General features: G+C 56.7%; 1 protein-coding gene and 1 pseudogene across 1 annotated transcript in view; both read left to right on the top strand.

Moving 5' to 3' along the window:
- CFAP77 (cilia and flagella associated protein 77) overlaps window positions 1–16042 on the top strand; it is a 117969-nt gene that overhangs the window by 59881 nt on the left and 42046 nt on the right. Inside the window, exons 2-3 of the mRNA XM_004593674.2 lie at window positions 8121–8220; window positions 8665–8893. Of these exons, the coding sequence (XP_004593731.2) occupies window positions 8121–8220; window positions 8665–8893 (329 nt within the window). The remainder of the gene's footprint in view (window positions 1–8120; window positions 8221–8664; window positions 8894–16042) is intronic.
- Window positions 11302–11359, top strand: LOC118759936 (U6 spliceosomal RNA; annotated as a pseudogene).

The raw sequence follows: 16042 nt of genomic DNA, 5'->3' as shown, positions 1-16042 counted from the left end.
ACCGTCAAGCAGATGTGCTAACTGTGTGCCTGGTTCTCTATTCATGCAGATGAAGACAAAACTACTGCTAATACTGAGCCGTGGGAGTCTGGTGACAGCCAGTAGCTAATGTGACTGCTCTCATAAGACCCCACCCCCACCCTGTGCCAGGCCCTCTGCCTAATAAAACGCTCTGCCAGCCTTCTGAGTTGGGCAGTCTCCTTAAACCCATTCCCTAGGCAGGAACACGAAGGCGCAGAGGTTGAGTAACTTCCTCGGAGTGACGTGGAGTTGAGAAGCCAGGATCCCAGCTGAGGCTTGGCCTGATCTTACGTTCTCAATCACTCAAGCTGTCGCATCGCAGGAACGTGCTGAGTGGTTTCCGTTCGAATCCACACTGTGCTGGGGGTAGGTTGGCTGCGGTGGATCTCTGCTCCTCATTCTGTTAGGAAGCCCGAGTGTGCCTGCCTCGCACTCTCATGTGCCGCACACAGCCGGGGTTGGCCTGCTAGGGCGCTGGAGGTCAACCCTGCATGGCACTGGGCGACTCGTCTTCCCCGCGCCCCCCACCCCCCGTCGACTTCCCAGGCTGGCTGTGGGCTTCCCATTACTGAGCGCTCAGCCACAGACCTTAGGTGGGCGACAGGATCCCCTTTTTCAGATTAGGAATTTGGGGCTCATGCGCTCAAGGAACCGAGCCAAGAGCACACAGGTGTAGCTGGCATGCAGGCATGGCTCTCCTGGAACCGCACCATCCTTGGAACAGACACACCACCTCTGAGGACTTTCTGGGAAGTTCCTGGGAGGTTCCTGTGAACAAGAGCAACTTGGGGCTCCTCCTCTTTCCCGAGGATTCTAGCCAGCTTTGCTTCTGCCAAAGATGCACATCGCACAGCCTTGCTTCCCTGCAGCCTCTGCTGTTCGTTTGCTTTTCTGCAAAGAGCCCCGCATCCACCTGAATGCGCTGCTGAGTTACCGGCCCCCGGGGGCCGCGGCTCCAAGCGGATGCCTCCGTGCACTTTGTGGCCCACCGCCCGCCTGCTCCGAGTATAATCAAACATCAAGCTAAGTAGCAAATAAATCTCTCCATCTCATAAGCTGCACAGCGAGATCATGTAAATGCAAATGAAGGACCTGATTTCAAGCTGTCGAGGGGGAGGGGAGGGAACGCCGGGGGTCCTGTCACCGTGACTGAAGACGGCAAAGCCCATACATCAAAAAGCAAGAACCACTGCTCGCTGCTGGCTGGAGGAGGCAAAGCCCGGCTGCCCCAGGGAACAGAGAGGAGCGGGCAGGCAGCCCCAGGCCGGGCCGTGACAACCAGACCAGGGCAGTGGCTGGGCGGGCACAATGGGAGCCAGAGAAGGTCCCCTTTTTCCAGGACACCCCTGAACCCCAAGCTGCAGAACCACACTGGCGATCCTCACAGCAGCCACAGCAGTGGCGGAAGCAATGGGTAATGAGTTGCTGGGGCCAGCTGTGCAGGACTGGACAGGTGGGAAACAGGCCAGGCAGGTGGCTACCTGAGGCCACCCAGGAGGGGGCCGAGCTGGAAATGGAGCTCTGTTTTGTGGGACAGAGTCCATCTGCCCATGGGCCCACCACTGCTCCCTGCGCAGACAGTTCACGGAGAAGTGGAATTCGAAGCCTATTTTGTGACCCAGACATAGGAGGCATCTCCAGCCCCTAGTTAGGGCCCTAGCATTCCATACTGGAACGCCTGCTCTGTAGTCTCGCCTGCTCTATAGTCCCGGCTGCTCAGCTTCCCATCCAACTCCCTGCTGATGCACCTGGGAGATGGCAGATATTGGCTCCCAGTGCTTGGGCCATGTGGGAGCATTTGGGGGTAACCCAGAGGATGGAAGATCTCTCTGTTTCTCTCCCTCTCTACCTTTTGAACAAATAAAACTTTTTTTAAGTTCATGGAAACGCATATTAGGAAAAGCTCACCCATGGATTTCCCAAGTCATGACACGAAGCAGCCATCTTTTAACTGCACTTCCCACAGGCATTTTAAAGTGCCTCTTGTGGACTCGCAGGACTTGCAGTGGCACAAGCTTCTGGAAACTTCTTCATCCAGGAAAGAAAAATGGATGTTTAGCCCAGCTCTGTGGTTCTGTTTTCCCCTCACCAGGAAGGCTTGTGTCTCTAACTGCACACCCTCCACAGTGCCGTGGCATTCCCAGATTCCTTCCAGCGCTTTCATGGGGCGTTTAAAAACAAGCAGAAACACCCGGGTGCTCACTGTAGTCTGTGTAAGAGGCTGGGTCCTGCTGCGGGCCTCTTGGCTTGGCGCTGTCTGCCGCACCTTTGATCCATCTTAACATCATTGTGCCAGCACTTGCGAGTGGTGCCTGCACCCTTGGATGCATAATGCACCTTATTCTACATGATTGTTTATCTGAGGCTCTCATTATGGAAATAAATAAATATCCTCTATGCTAATAATGATCACAATTTGCATTTATATTGTGCTTTTCATTCGAGGATCTCAAGTTGTTTCATAATGATGAGCTGCCCCCTCCCTCGGCACTGGGGGCCGCACGTGCCCTCGTCTCTGGCTACAAGCCGTACGTGGTATTTATTTAATAACTACCAGGCAATAACTGTGGGATTTCCCATAACTGTGCTTTAATCGAATGTGGGCAGAGGCTTTCTGGCCACTAAACTTTAAACATTCATTTCGTTTAGGTGCAGGGCTCGAGGGTTAATGAGCAGGGAATGGGTACTTGCAGGAGGTGGGGAGGAGCTGGCTGGCCAGGGAGCGAATGCCCACAGAAGACCTAGGACCTGGACCTTGAGCTCCCAGACAGAAAGCTGGCCTTGCGGGGGAGCACCATCAGGGCTGTCTGGCGTGAGCTGGGGCAGGCCATCCATGCATCTGTTTTTTTCGCCTTTAGTGGAAAAGGGGTAAAAATGTGTGTAAAGGGGGTAGGGAGTGATCAGACTGCATTGTAAGCCTAGATGGCCTGTTGTGAAGGGGTACACGTGGAAACGGGCATTGTGGAGGTTGCAAGACCAGAGACCCTTGACCCTGGGCACAGGTGGCCCAGCCTGCTCTATGGACTGCAGGGGCCTGTCCCGCCTCCACCCCAAGTCCTCGTGGTCCCCGCACTGCTGGTGGGTTTCTCTATGGGGAGTTGGTGCTCAGGGCCAGACTCTTCCTGGTGGGGCATGCAAGGAACCGCTCTGCTGCAGGAGAGCCCGGAGGATCCAAGACCCCCTGGGACGGGGCGAGAGATGGTTGTAATTAGAGTTGAGGGCTGGGAAATCAGGCAGAGAGGGATGACGTCTTAATGAGGTTTAATGAAGCTGTCTGCTCATGGGGACAGCTGTCACCCTGAGCTCTGTTCCAGCCAAGCCACTTGATGACAGGAACGTCGGGAAAAGGCAATTTGGAGGCGGCAGGAGAAGGCGGGGCAGTCAGAGACAAGCATGTGTATTTGGGGGCAGTCTCTCTCTGTGTCCAGCTCAGCCCCCGCGTTCTGGCCACGGGGCCGGATTTGAGTCGTCTCTGGGGCTTCCCAGTTGCCTGATGTGCCATGCCAAGGCGTGCCTCTTGAAAGACCTTGGGGGATTTTGCACATGGCGTCTCAAAGCTTCAGTCATGAAGTGGGAAACACACGGACTTGGAAAGCTGAAGAGGACCTGGGATGCCTTCCCTTTCTGAGCCTCAAAGTCCCACCTGTGCTGCGGGGACTGCATGGACATGGGAGGCGAGGTGCAGAGCGGGGATACCTGGGGACTGGACACAACCCCCCCAGGCTCTTCTGCTTCCCTCCTGAATGGGTGGGAGCAAGTGCAGACCTCTGCCAACTTCCATTTTCAAATCTGTGAAATGGGTGACTCACCTCCCAGAGTGGTCGGCAGCGTGCAAGGAGGAGCCTAGGAAGTTCTGGGGTGCTCAGCATGCAGTAAGGGCAGCTGTGGTGAGATCAGCGTCACACACGCCCCGGGGAGGGGGTCCTCAGCCGGTGGGGGTTATCTCCTACAGGGACGCCTGTGCTGGGAAGGGGCTCTGGGTCTCTACGGGACATGCCATCTGATCTGCCCCAGGACCTTGGCATGTCCCAGCCTCTCCGAGTGTCTGTCTTGCATCCCACAAGGCAGGAGTCTGATCGAAGCCCAGAGTCGCCATAGCCGAGCCACGTCAGTTCATGTTAGCGTGAGGTCATGTTGCCATTGCCAGGTCACACTTGGACTGAGTAGTCTGCCAAGGGCAGAATCGTGCTTCTCACAGGTCCAGAGCCTGGGAGTCCGAGAGCTGGTGCTGCTGGCCAGTGTGGTGTGAGAGGGGCTTGGGCTCCACTTCCCGCATGGTGCTCAGTGCTGCGTCCTCACACTGGACTCCTCTCTGGACTTCCCCCTGGACTCCCCTCATTACGCCCTGGCTCCCTGGCCTGTCATTTGTTCCCTATTCTTTGTGCTATGTACTGAACCTTATGAAAGACGGGCTGTGTCTGCCTCTGCCACCTTAGAGATCCCAGCCGGGCAGGGCTTGGTGCAGAGCAGGCTGAAATCAACGTTTGTGAAACACCCAGTGTGAGCAGAACTCCCACAAGCTTGTCTGCTGGCAAGCCCCTGGCAGCTGTTGACACACACACAGAGATGGAGGTGCCATCCTGCTCGGCCACCCGCCCACAGCCTGAGGGTGACAGCCAGCTCCTGGGGTGCTGCCCACCTGCACCTGCCCTGGACAAGGCGTGCCCGGCCACCCCAGTGAGGCTAGATCATTCGTAGAAACAAATCAGAGGCCAGAGCTCTGCGTGCAGTCCCGAGGGAGGGGTGTCGGGAATGGGAGCCAGGCACCCCGCTGTGGCCCCAGGCCTGGGATTCGGATGGCAAGGGGGAGGAAGAGATACTCAGTAAGAAAGGAAGTGAGGGAGCTTGCCGTGGGCATGTGTCCCCCAGGAGGCACATGTTGAGGGGCCAGTGTTGTGGTGCAGTGAGTTAAGCCACTGCCCGCGATGCTGGCCGCATAGGACAGTGTCCATTCGTGTCCTGGCTGCTCTATTTCCCATCCAGCTCCCTGCCAATGCACCTGGGAAGGCAGTAGGGATGGCCCAAGTGCTGGGGCCCCTGCCACCCACCTTGGAGACCCAGATGGAGCTCCAGGCTCCCAGCTTCAAGCTGGCTCAGCCCTGGCTGTTGTGGCCATCTGGTGAGTGAAGTAGCAGGTGGAAGATCCTCACCCCTCCCCGTACTCCCTCCCGTAATGCTGCCTTTCAAATAAATGAATCTTTAAAATAAAACAAAAGCCATGTCTTGAAATCCCAACCCCAACAGGATCAGGGGGCAGGACCTTTGGGAGGCTACAGCTGCAGTCACGAGGGGGAGACCTCTAGGGGGAAGGGAGGCTTTGGAGAGCCAGGGCGCTGTCCTCCACAGGGTGAGCCCACCTGCACCCCAGGTCTGCCTCAGTGTCTGATTTTCCAGCCTCCCGATCCTGGGAGACGAATGTTTGAGCTGCTGTCCGTGGCGATGGCTGCAGCAGCTCTGTGACACACAGCCCCTCACTCATTGGTCCCTTCAGCCCGTCACCCCCTGCCGACTGGCACTGCCTCGGCCGTGGGCCCTGCAGTGGGCAGCAGAAGTGGGGTACCCAGGCTTGGTTTTACTGGGAACCTAAACCCACTTTAAAAGAATCTGTTTTAATAGTTAATCTTTTTAAAAAAGATTTATTTATTTCTATGGGAAAGGCAGACATACAGAGAGAGGAGGAGAGACAGGAAGATCTTCCGCCCGTTGATTCACTCCCCCAGTGGCTGCAGTTGCCGGAGCTGAGCTGATCTGAAGCCAGGAGCCAAGAGCTCCCTCAAGGTCTCCCACGCGGGTGCAGGGTTCCAAGGCTCTGGGCTGTCCCCTACTGCTTTCCCAGGCCACAAGCAGGGAGCTGGATGGGAAGCAGGGCCGCTGGGACACGAACCAGTGCCCAGTGGGATCCCAGCGCATGCAAGGCAAGGACTTTAGCCACTAGGCTACCAAACTGGACCCCAAAATTAATCTTACAACCTAAAAATAAGACCTGGATTCCCCACTCCCATAGACTGTACCGTTTCCTGTGATGAGATGAACAGCAAGGCGAGTGTGAAGTTGTGATGACTTAATGATACTCCTTGATAATTTTCAATGCTTCCAGATTTCATTCAAACACCACAAGATTCACCCATCATCTATAACAACTTAGTGGCTCTGAACATGTTGTACCACCATCTCCATGGATAATTTTAGAACATTTAAAAAAAAGGACTATTTTGAATGCAAAATCAGGGGGGAGGGGAGATCTTCCATCTGCTGGTTCACTCCCCAAATGGCCACACCAGTCAGGGCTGGGCCAGGCCCAAATCAAGAGCCTGAAGTCTCCCTCGTGGGTGGCAGGGGAGCAAGCACTCAGGCCGTCCTCCACTACTTTCCCAGGTGCATTAGCAGGGAGCTGGATCGGAAGAGGGACAGCCAGGACTTGAACCTGTGCTGATACAGGGGGCAGGTGTTGCAGGCAGCTCAATGGGACAAGGGCCAGTGCGGAGAACGTGGGCAAACACGTACAGGGGTTGGAATGGACGGCAGGGGCAGGCCTGGAGCACAGGGCCTGGGGCCCAGCCTGAGGGCCAAGGAAGACCAGGAAGAGCTGCCCGTGTGGGCGCTCCTGCCCAGCCACCTCTGTGCACCCAGCCTAGGGGGCAGAAAGGTCAACAGGTGAGAGCGGGATTCCAGCCCCTGGAACCTCTGGACAGTCTCTAGCGAGGCTGGAGTGGGGAGATCCTGGTGGCCTGGTGGCCCTGTCCTGGGAGTCCCCACCTGCTACCCTGGGGACAGAAGAGGAGCTGCGCCCTCCTTTGCAGTCGCGGCCATTGGCCTGTGTGCACCAGGGAACGGCGTCCACCCATTTAGTGTGCAAGCTGTGAGTGTGCCCTGGAGACAGTCGGTTCAGACCCTAGCTTTGGCGCCATCCTTCCCCCACCCCCTGCTGTGGCCCAGTGCCGGGCAGCCTGCTTCGGCTCACCGTGCCTCAGCTTCTCCACCTGGAAAGTGGGGCTAGGAATGGGACCCAACTCCTGGGCGGTGGGTGGCCTACATGTGGGAAGGTACAGGAAGAAGTAGATGTGTGTCTAGAACAGTCAGGACCTGGCGAATGCCAGGGACCAACAGGGACAGGCTCTGAGCTCTGGGCAGGCGGGGTGCCCACCTGGGGGAGTTGCCTTCCTTAAGGAAAAACATGGTGAGAGGATGGCACGGTGATTCAACAGGTTAACTCCTCCTGCAGCGTCAGTCGCCCATATGGACACCAGTTCTGGTCCTGGATACTCTCCTTCTCTCTGTAAATTTGTCTTTCAAATAAAAATAGATAAATCTTTTTTAGAAATTTGATGTATATAGTGGACAGGCGTAGTTACAGAGAGAGAAATGTACCTTCTGTTTGACTCCCCAAACGGCCAGGGTGACCTGGGCTGGGCCAGACTGAAGCCAGGAGCCGTGCTGGTGCTGGCTCTCCCACATAGATGCAGCCATGTGGGCCGTCCTCCGCTGCTTTCCCAGGTGCAGTAGCAGGGAGCTGGATCCAAAGTGGAGCATCCGGGACTCAAAGCAGCACCATGCAGGCTACTGTTGTCCCAACTGCTGTCCCAGGCACTTGCGTTACCGGCTACGCCACAGCACCATCTCTGGGGAGTTTCTGAAGCAAGGCTCTGGGCATGAGGATCAAGAGCTCCCATCCGCGGGCCACACATACTTCCTCTCCGTCCCCTGGGCGCCACAGCAGCATGGTGGCCACCAGGGCAGCAGTGAGGTGCCCGCCACACACCCAGGAGGTGGGAGCAGCTGTCCAACTGAGGTCTCCGCCCTGAGGGGAGGAATCTGTGGCCCCCTGGGTGCTGCTGACCATGGGTGGAGCTGTCTCTGGCAGGAAGGAGGCGTCAGGTGGGACAGACGCCTCCTTCCCCCTGATGGCCTCCGGATGCGCCTTCAGAACCGAGTCCTTGTTTCCATCTTGAACCTGGCAGGTCTCTTGACTCAGCCGTCCGCCCACCGCCTTCCCTCGCACAGGGCCCATTGGGCAGCGGTGCCTCCCTGCAGGATTGGAGCAGGTAGGCCCGAGACCCCAACACTCAGCTCCGCCTTTCTCCCGTCTCCCTGCCCCCCAGGCTGAGCTGGGCAAGAGCCGGGAGAGAAGCTGCAGTCTGCCTGGCGTCAACTTCAACTATGGCCTCTACATCCGGGGGCTGGATGGCGGGGTCCAGGAGGGTGAGTGCCCGGGGGCTGGAGGGGACTGCGGGAGATGGGTGGACAGAAAGATCTCGCGGGTAGAAACCACCAGCCAGGGCTCGGTAAGTGGGGAGCCCGCAGGGCCTGGGTCTGGGTGTCCTGACGTCATAAGACCACCCAGGCAAGGGCTGGCTGCCCTCTGTGCACTAAGCCAGGAGCCAAAAGGACTCAGGACCCAGCCCCTGCTCGCCCAGAGGAGAGCCACGCCCCATGGAAGATGCCCAGGTGGGCCCTGGACTCTCTAGAAACCCCAGGGTCTTTTGGTCACCGAGCTTAGCAGGGCTGGGCAAGGCCGGCCATCTCCCCAGCTGCTCGTTGCCAGTTTGGGGAGCCCCATCTCCTCTTGGTTACACCATGGAGGGCAGGACAAGGCTTTTTTCCCAGTTTGCCCATGTACCGGGTTTCTGTCTCCCCTGCCATCAGCCATCAGCCATTGGAACGTGTTTAAGCAGCAGCCCACCTGCCCCCATGAGCTAACCCGCAACTACGTGGCCATGAACCGCGGAGCGGTCAAGGCCGGCCTGGTGACCGCCCGCGAAAACTTCCTCTACCGCCAGCTCAATGACATCCGCATCGGCGACCAGGATGACCGACGTGTGAAAAAGGAGCCGCCCTCCCTGCCTCCAGACATGACATTCGGGATCCGGGCCCGGTAAGGCGGCTGGCAGCCCGCACGGGCTGGGTGCACGGGCTGGGCGCATGGGCTGGGCAGTCGGGCGCACGGGCTGGGCGCTGGCCACCAATTCCTGTCATTTCAACAAGATTTATCTCTGCCCTGGGCAGGAATACTGACCCAGGTAAGGAAAGCAAGGAGACCATGCAGCTAGACTCTAACCTGCACAGGTCCCAGTTGGCACAGAGAGAACAGCGCCTGGTGCACAGTGTTGCTGAGAGGTGTCTGTGAAAACTGTAGCGCAGGACTGGAGACACTGCGGGTGACCGAAAACCATCAGGTGACGTGACGCAAACTGTAGGCCAAGAGGATATTTTTAGCAAGTTTGAGTTCTACACGATAAAGTATACAGACCGTGACGGCCTAGCCAAGCCCTACAAACAGAACCACGTGTGGCCCTGCCGGCCTGAGGAAGTGCAGGGTCAGGGTGCTTCGTAAAGCTCACGGACAGTGAGAGAACAAGACTCGTGCACTGCCTACCCTGCCGCGTGGGGTGTCCAAGTTCCTGGTTCCAGTCCCCACTCCTCCACTGGTGCTCCAGCTGCCTGCCAGTGCGTCCTGGGGGGCAGCGGAGAAGGGCCCCGTCCCTGGATCCCTGCCGCCCACGTGGGAAACTGCCTTCTCACTGCTGCCCCACCCAGCCCAGGTTGTCACAAACATTTGGGAAGAGATGAAAGCAGGTGGAGAGGGGTCTCTCTCTCTCTCGTTTTTACTCTTTCAAATAAATACATAAATACTTCTTTTTAAAAGAAAGAGATGTTTCTTTTGATACAAAAAATATTGAAATGCGTATAGACAAGGGAGTCTTCAGAAAGTTCAAGGAAGGCATGTTATAAAAAAAATGCATTGATTTCAACATTTTTACAGCAATATCAACATATCTTTTAAAAATGTAAATTTTTACTTGAAAGGCAGAGTTACAGAGAGGGGGGAGAGAGACAGTGAGATCTTCCATCCTCTGGTTCACTCCTCAAATGGCCACAGCAGCCAGGGCCAGATCTGACTGAAGCCAGGAGCCAGGGGTTTCCTCTTGGTCTCCCACATGGTGACAGGGGACCAAGCACTTGAGCCATCTTCCGTTGCTCTCCCAGGTGCGTCAGCAGCGAGCTGGATTGGAAGTAGAGCTGCCAGGACTTGAACCAGTGCCCATATGGGATGTTGGTGTCACAGGTGGCTATGCCACCATGCCAGGCCCTCAATGTATCTTCTGATTCCCCGTCTCCATTAACTTTTGGATGTACCTTTGTCTACTTGGCCCTGAGCTCCTGTGTTCCCAGCAGTCATGGCTCTTGCTGCCCTACCCCACTACAGAACAGGTGGGCTGGGTCTGTGCTGTTCCCCTGCCCCTGCCCCCAGCAGGTGGGATGTGCCTGTGTTGGGCTGGGTCTGTGCTGTTCCCCTCCCCTGCCCCAGCAGGTGGGATGTGCCTGTGCTGGGCTGGGTCTGTTCCCCCTCCCTTGCCCCCAGCAGGTGGGATGTGCCTGTGCTGGGTCTGTGCTGTTCCCCTCTCTTGCCCCAGCAGGTGGGATGTGCCTGTGTTGTGCTGGGTCTGTGCTGTTCCCCTCCCTCGCCCCAGCAGGTGGGATGTGCCTGTGCTGGGCTGGGTCTGTTCCCCCTCCCCTGCCCCAGCAGGTGGGCTGGGTTTGGGTTGCCCTGCCAGTCTCCATGTTTTATCACAACAAGGCCAGGACAGCCCGGCAGGGGTCGTGGGTCAGTGCTCATGAGGATCCGTGTCCTTCACAGAGAAGGAAGGACTTGCAGAGCTGTATACCCTCCATCCGTGCCCCGGCCCCTCCTGCCAGGTTGTTTGCTCAAGCCTGGTTACCAACTGCTCTCCCTCCTCTAGAGCTGGCTCTGCCTCGGGCACCAGCCACATCCCACCCCGCATCATCTCCCAGCACACAGGTTGAATTACATGACCCGTGCACTTTGGGATGTGGCCTGCTCCGTGTACAATGCTCTCTTGCAGGTAACAGCAGGTGTGTGAGCCAGGCCAGGCCACTCTGAGGCACACCGGGCCCCCGTGTCCCACCCCAGGCGGATGTGCAAGACCGTCCAAAGAGGATTGCTGGTGATCAAAAGCCAGCCCCAACCGCCCCTAAAGGGGAACTCACTGACATGCATGATTGAAAAAGCCCAGGGAAGAGCTTCAGGCATGGCTGGATCCAGGCACTTGACCTCCGCTCCGAGTCTTTGCTGTGCCTGTGCTTTGGGCTCCATTCTCTGACAAGTTTCCTCCTTGCCTGGATAAATGGCAGAAGGAGTTACCGTCTTATGTCCTCTTCGTGTCATGACTCAAAGGACGGCAAATGCCCAGTGAGTGTCCAGTGAGGTCACCTGCCGGTTCTGCCACCAACCACGGTAGCTAGGCTTTATGAAAGACCCTGGTGCTCGCTTCGGCAGCACATATACTAAAATTGGAACGCTACAGAGAAGATTAGCATGAAAGACCCTGATTGGCCAGGCTTGGGTTGCGGCCTCTGCGCCAACTCCAGAGGCCAGGGGAACCTGATGCCATCTGATTGGCCAGAATCACCTGGCCCCTCCCCAGAGTCAGGGGTGAAATCCCTCCCCATAACCTGCAGGTGCTGATGGTCCCGCTTTTGTTTCCTGTGAACTAGCCAGTGCCCCGGTCCCAGGGCTTCTTAACCCACCCTGCACTGCAACACAAAACCAATCTTTGTCCTACAAGTGACCCAAGCCCCAGCCGGTGGCCTGTGAACTCTGCCGCCCTGTGCTCAGCCCTCCTGCCCACCTGATGCCGCAGGAACCCCTCTGGCCTGGGCCTGGACTCGGGCCTCCCTTGCACTCTGCCATCACACTGGTGTTGCCTCCTTCATTCCCTTTATAGTGTCAGTTTCCCTAATGTGACACAGTCTTCACCGCCTGACTTGCTGTTGTGAGTGCGTGATTCGGTAAGGTCAAGGACATTCATGCTGCCACACAGCCCTGGCTATCACCCCCTTCCCCTTCCTCCTCCTCTTCCTCCACTTCCAAGCCCCTCTTGATAAGCAGTGTCTACTGTCCACAAATCTGAGTGCGAGTCTTAGAAAGATCAACTCCTGTTCCCTACCATGGCATCCTCCAGGCGCATGCGTGTGGCAGCCCTGGTGATATCCCAGAGTGTGCACACCACGCTTCATCCGTTTGTTCATCTGTCAGTGGGCACTGGCTGATGTTTTGGTTATCAAGGATGCTACTGTGAGCTTGAACTTGGGTGCGCAGACCCCTGCCCAAGTGCTTGCTTTGTGACTGCACGGGGTGCAGGGCCATGTGGTGGTCGCATGTTTCACTCATTGGGGACCTGCCACACTGTTTCAGGTGCCACCCTGCTTTGTAGGCTGTTCTCTGCCTTCATTCTCAGTATCCTGCTGGACCTCCCCCACCGTCCACAGCCTTAGAGACCAGACACCCCCTTGTCCCACTGATGCAGTCCTGTTCACCAGACCTCAGACCCCGGAGTGTTAAGACCGAGGCCAAACTCGGCCTTCTGAACGGGACGTGAGGTCGCTCGGTGAAACAGCACACACCAGCCGAAGGATGCAACAGCAAGAGGTTTTATTTGGTTACCAGCGCGCTGGGGCCGAGGCCAGTTCCTCATGCAGGAAGCTAGGCATCGACCCCGAATCATTAGACAGAGGGGTTTTTAAAAGGCTAAGCTAAGGCTAAAATCATGAAACCATAAGCAGGAAGGGTGAACCATTAACATAAGCAGGGAGTGGGAATCATTAACATAAACAGGGAGGGGGCCATGCCATTAGGGGCGGAGGTTGCAGGTGCCCCTTATCTCTTAGGCTCCCAGGCTCTATCATGAAATGTTTCACTGCCCTTCACTGTCCTTTTACCGCAAGCAGAATACAGAAAGTAAAAAGCAAATTAAATTCTTCTGTCATTTCAATCCTAAATGTCCCTTTTCAGGAGTGTGCCACCAGAGATGCAGGGGGCGGCGCTTCCGGTGGGCTCCTCATCCTCTCCCCACCACTGGAGTCACCCCCACCTTGCCCTGCAAGGTGTCACCTCGCCATGCTGCCTGATCTGGCTCCAGTGCTGCAGCCCCCAACACGTGTGCCCTCCCTCACTGCTTGCTCTCCCTCTGGAAGGGCAGAGACACAAGATCTCTTGTCTGCTGGGTCCCACAGCAGCTGCGGCTAGACCACGCCAGGAACCAGGAGCTCAGTCCAGTTCTCCCGTGCGGGCAGCAGAGACCCGCACCCCCGAGCCGTCACCCGCTGCCTCCCAGGGTCAAGGAATAGCCGGAAGCTGGAGTGAAGGACAGACCTGGGACTTGGCCCTGGGCTATCAGCTATGAGGAACTGGATGTGGGGAGCAGCATCCTCTGCTCTCCCAAACTACCTCCTTCCTGCCCCCCCAGGGAGGGGAGACCTAGGGTGTCTGCTCAACCCACAGGGGACTCGATTAATCCCCGCTGGAGACCGAAGACAGTCAGAGGGAGGTGGGGTCAGAAGTCAGCCTGTCCTCACATCTCCAGGTCACTTCCCCTCCCCAAGGCTGCACCAGCGCCCCAGCCAGGCTGCAGAGCTGCTCCCCGACTTCACTCGGTTGTCATGAGAACGCTGTGCAGACCATGAGCCAGTCCCGGTCCAGCGAAGGCCAAGGGAGGGCTGCTGAGCGCCCTAACCTCACATGACTTCTTCAGGGTTGAGTTGGGACTGGGTCCTCCTCGCAGGATGCATGTATTTCAAAGAACAGCATGTGGGAGCCTCTGGGAGAGGAGCCCCTCACAAAGGGAGAGCTGGAAGTTCAGAGAGGCAAAGACAGCTTCCCTAGGTCACAGTGCGGACTTGTGCGGAGGCTTCCCGTCCCGACTCCGTCGTGCCCACATGGGGACCCAGAAGACCAGCTTTGGGGCTGTGACCCTCCATGCATCCATTAGTTCCCGGCTTTCAATAGGAAATCTGCAGCCGCTTGAGCCGGGCGCGACCACCAGGGGCCGGGGAGAGGCAGTGATAGAGTGCTGGCTGTATCCACAGTGATGGCAAGTGGGCTTTGCATATGCAAATTGAATGGATTTTAAAATGGTATTTAATGACAATTTTCGTGGCAGACATTAACATTAATTGCCCCAAAATGAAAATGCTGCATTAGGTTGCTGTTAGCAGCAAATATTGTGGCCATAAAGCTCTATCTTCATCTGTGGCCGCCCGCTCTGATGTGACAGGGCGGCTCGGCAAATTGCAGGCAAAAAGCGCTTTATGGAACGCAAATATCCCCCAAGCAGGCCCAAATCAGCATCAATTTCGCTTTATTCCTCCATAAATGGAGGTTAAGTGGCTAGTGAAGAAGCTTTTGCTGAGAGACGCGACCTGCCTGGGAAAGCTCCCCCACCCTGCGGCCCTTCCTCCCCCTGGATGCAGAGACCCCAGTGACCGGATCGCCGCCCCTCCATTAATGGGACTGTCATAAAGTTATGTGGCCAAAGCCTGCCCTCTAATGATCGCGCCTCCACACCCTCCCTGTGCATGTTTCTTGACTTAAATAGCTAGTCTAAAACCCCAATCAGATTACAGTGGCCCTTGATGGGGCCAGTAAACCAGGGAGCAAACGCGTTCCCGTTACCTCTGACAGGCAGAGAAATGCACATGGAGACCCCCTCTGCGTTGGGGGCGCAGCCAGCACAGGGTGGCCCCATGGCCCCAAATCAAGCCCGCTCACCCCTGATTCCCACCGAGGGCAGAGAGCTCTTGCTACCCACCTGCTCCTCCTGCCCATTTGACTTTCACCTACCAGATGGGACCCAAGCCTAAAACTGGGGTGACTGCATCACTTCCTGCCCCCTCGGGCTGTTGGGCGCCAGTGTTCACCACCGCTTAGGGGAGGCGCCTGGCATTCACGGAGCTTTTGTGGCTGAAAGATCTGAGCTGTCCCTCAGAAAGGGGTCAGCTGACTCCAGCTGGTGGGGCGGGGGAGGGCTGCGGCCAAGTCAACGCACAAAGATGCTGTGTCACTCATATAGTGATTTAAATAAATCGGTCTCTGGAGCCGGCATCATGGCGTGGCAGGTTAAGGTGCTTCCCACACAGGCGCTGGTCCGTCCGTGTCCTAGTTAATGTCCCTGTTAATGGCCTGGGAAAAGCAGCAGAGGGTGGGCCAAGCTCTTGGGCCTCTGAACTAACTGGCTTCAGCCTGGCCGGGCATTGGCCATGGTGGCAAACTGGGCAGTGAACCAGTGGATGGAAGACCGGTGTCTCCCTCTCTATCAGAACACTCAAATAACTAGTCTTTTTTTTTTTCATTTTTTATTATATTTTTGACAATCTTTACATAGTTAATTAGGGTAAAAAGGTTCAAGGGCTACAGGAAAATGGGTAAGACTATTATTTCCATATTGTTTCCAAATAAGTCTTTTTTTTTTTTTAAGAATAAGCTGGATTTTCAGCTGCTGCTCCTGAAGACACAGAAGCCTGAGCAAGTGGGAATGTACCCCTCTTCTCCGTCAACCCCCCTCCAGGGCTGGGCTTTTGCTCTTCATGCACCCCGCATCCCCTGGCTTCTCTCATTTCTGTGGCTTGGAACCACACAGGCCCACCCAGGATGGTGGTCCTGGCTCCCCCATCCCACCACCCTAACCCGGGACCTGCAGATACTCCCAGCCGCCAGAGCTGCTGTGGACTGACTGAGCCAAAGCAGGCAGGTGTGCTGTGCACACGGGAGCACTCACACTTCCAGCCTGCCTCCCCCAGGCCACCTGCCTCCCCCAGGCCAGGATGTGACAGTGAGCGGGTGCCTGTGGATTCCGCCCCTGGGGTCAGGCAGCTGGAAGGAGCCCAGGCGCCCCCTGGCAACTCTAACCGTGCCGCTGCCATCAGCATTCCGCTAGGGAGGTGAGGGGGACACTCCCAGGGCAGCGTGTAAGGCCACAGCCTGCTGTGCCGCAGGTCGCTCGACAGATCTGTCTGGAGGCCAGGAATGTAACCATTAAGTAGGCACTTAATTATTGATGCATTTTAATAAGTACTTGCAAATGTGCACATGCCCTCAGTGTGTCTTGATTGTGATGCTTCTAATTGTTCCAGCATCGTCGGTTAGGTTGAGTCCAGGGGATGGTGTGGAGGGAGCAGCTGGCATGCTTTTCACCCATTGCAGGGGCGCCGGCCTCCTCCTGGAGTC

This window comes from Ochotona princeps, chromosome 14, assembly GCF_030435755.1.
Source record: "Ochotona princeps isolate mOchPri1 chromosome 14, mOchPri1.hap1, whole genome shotgun sequence".
NCBI classification, from domain to species: domain Eukaryota; kingdom Metazoa; phylum Chordata; class Mammalia; order Lagomorpha; family Ochotonidae; genus Ochotona; species Ochotona princeps.
This window is presented reverse-complemented; position numbering and strand designations above follow the sequence as displayed.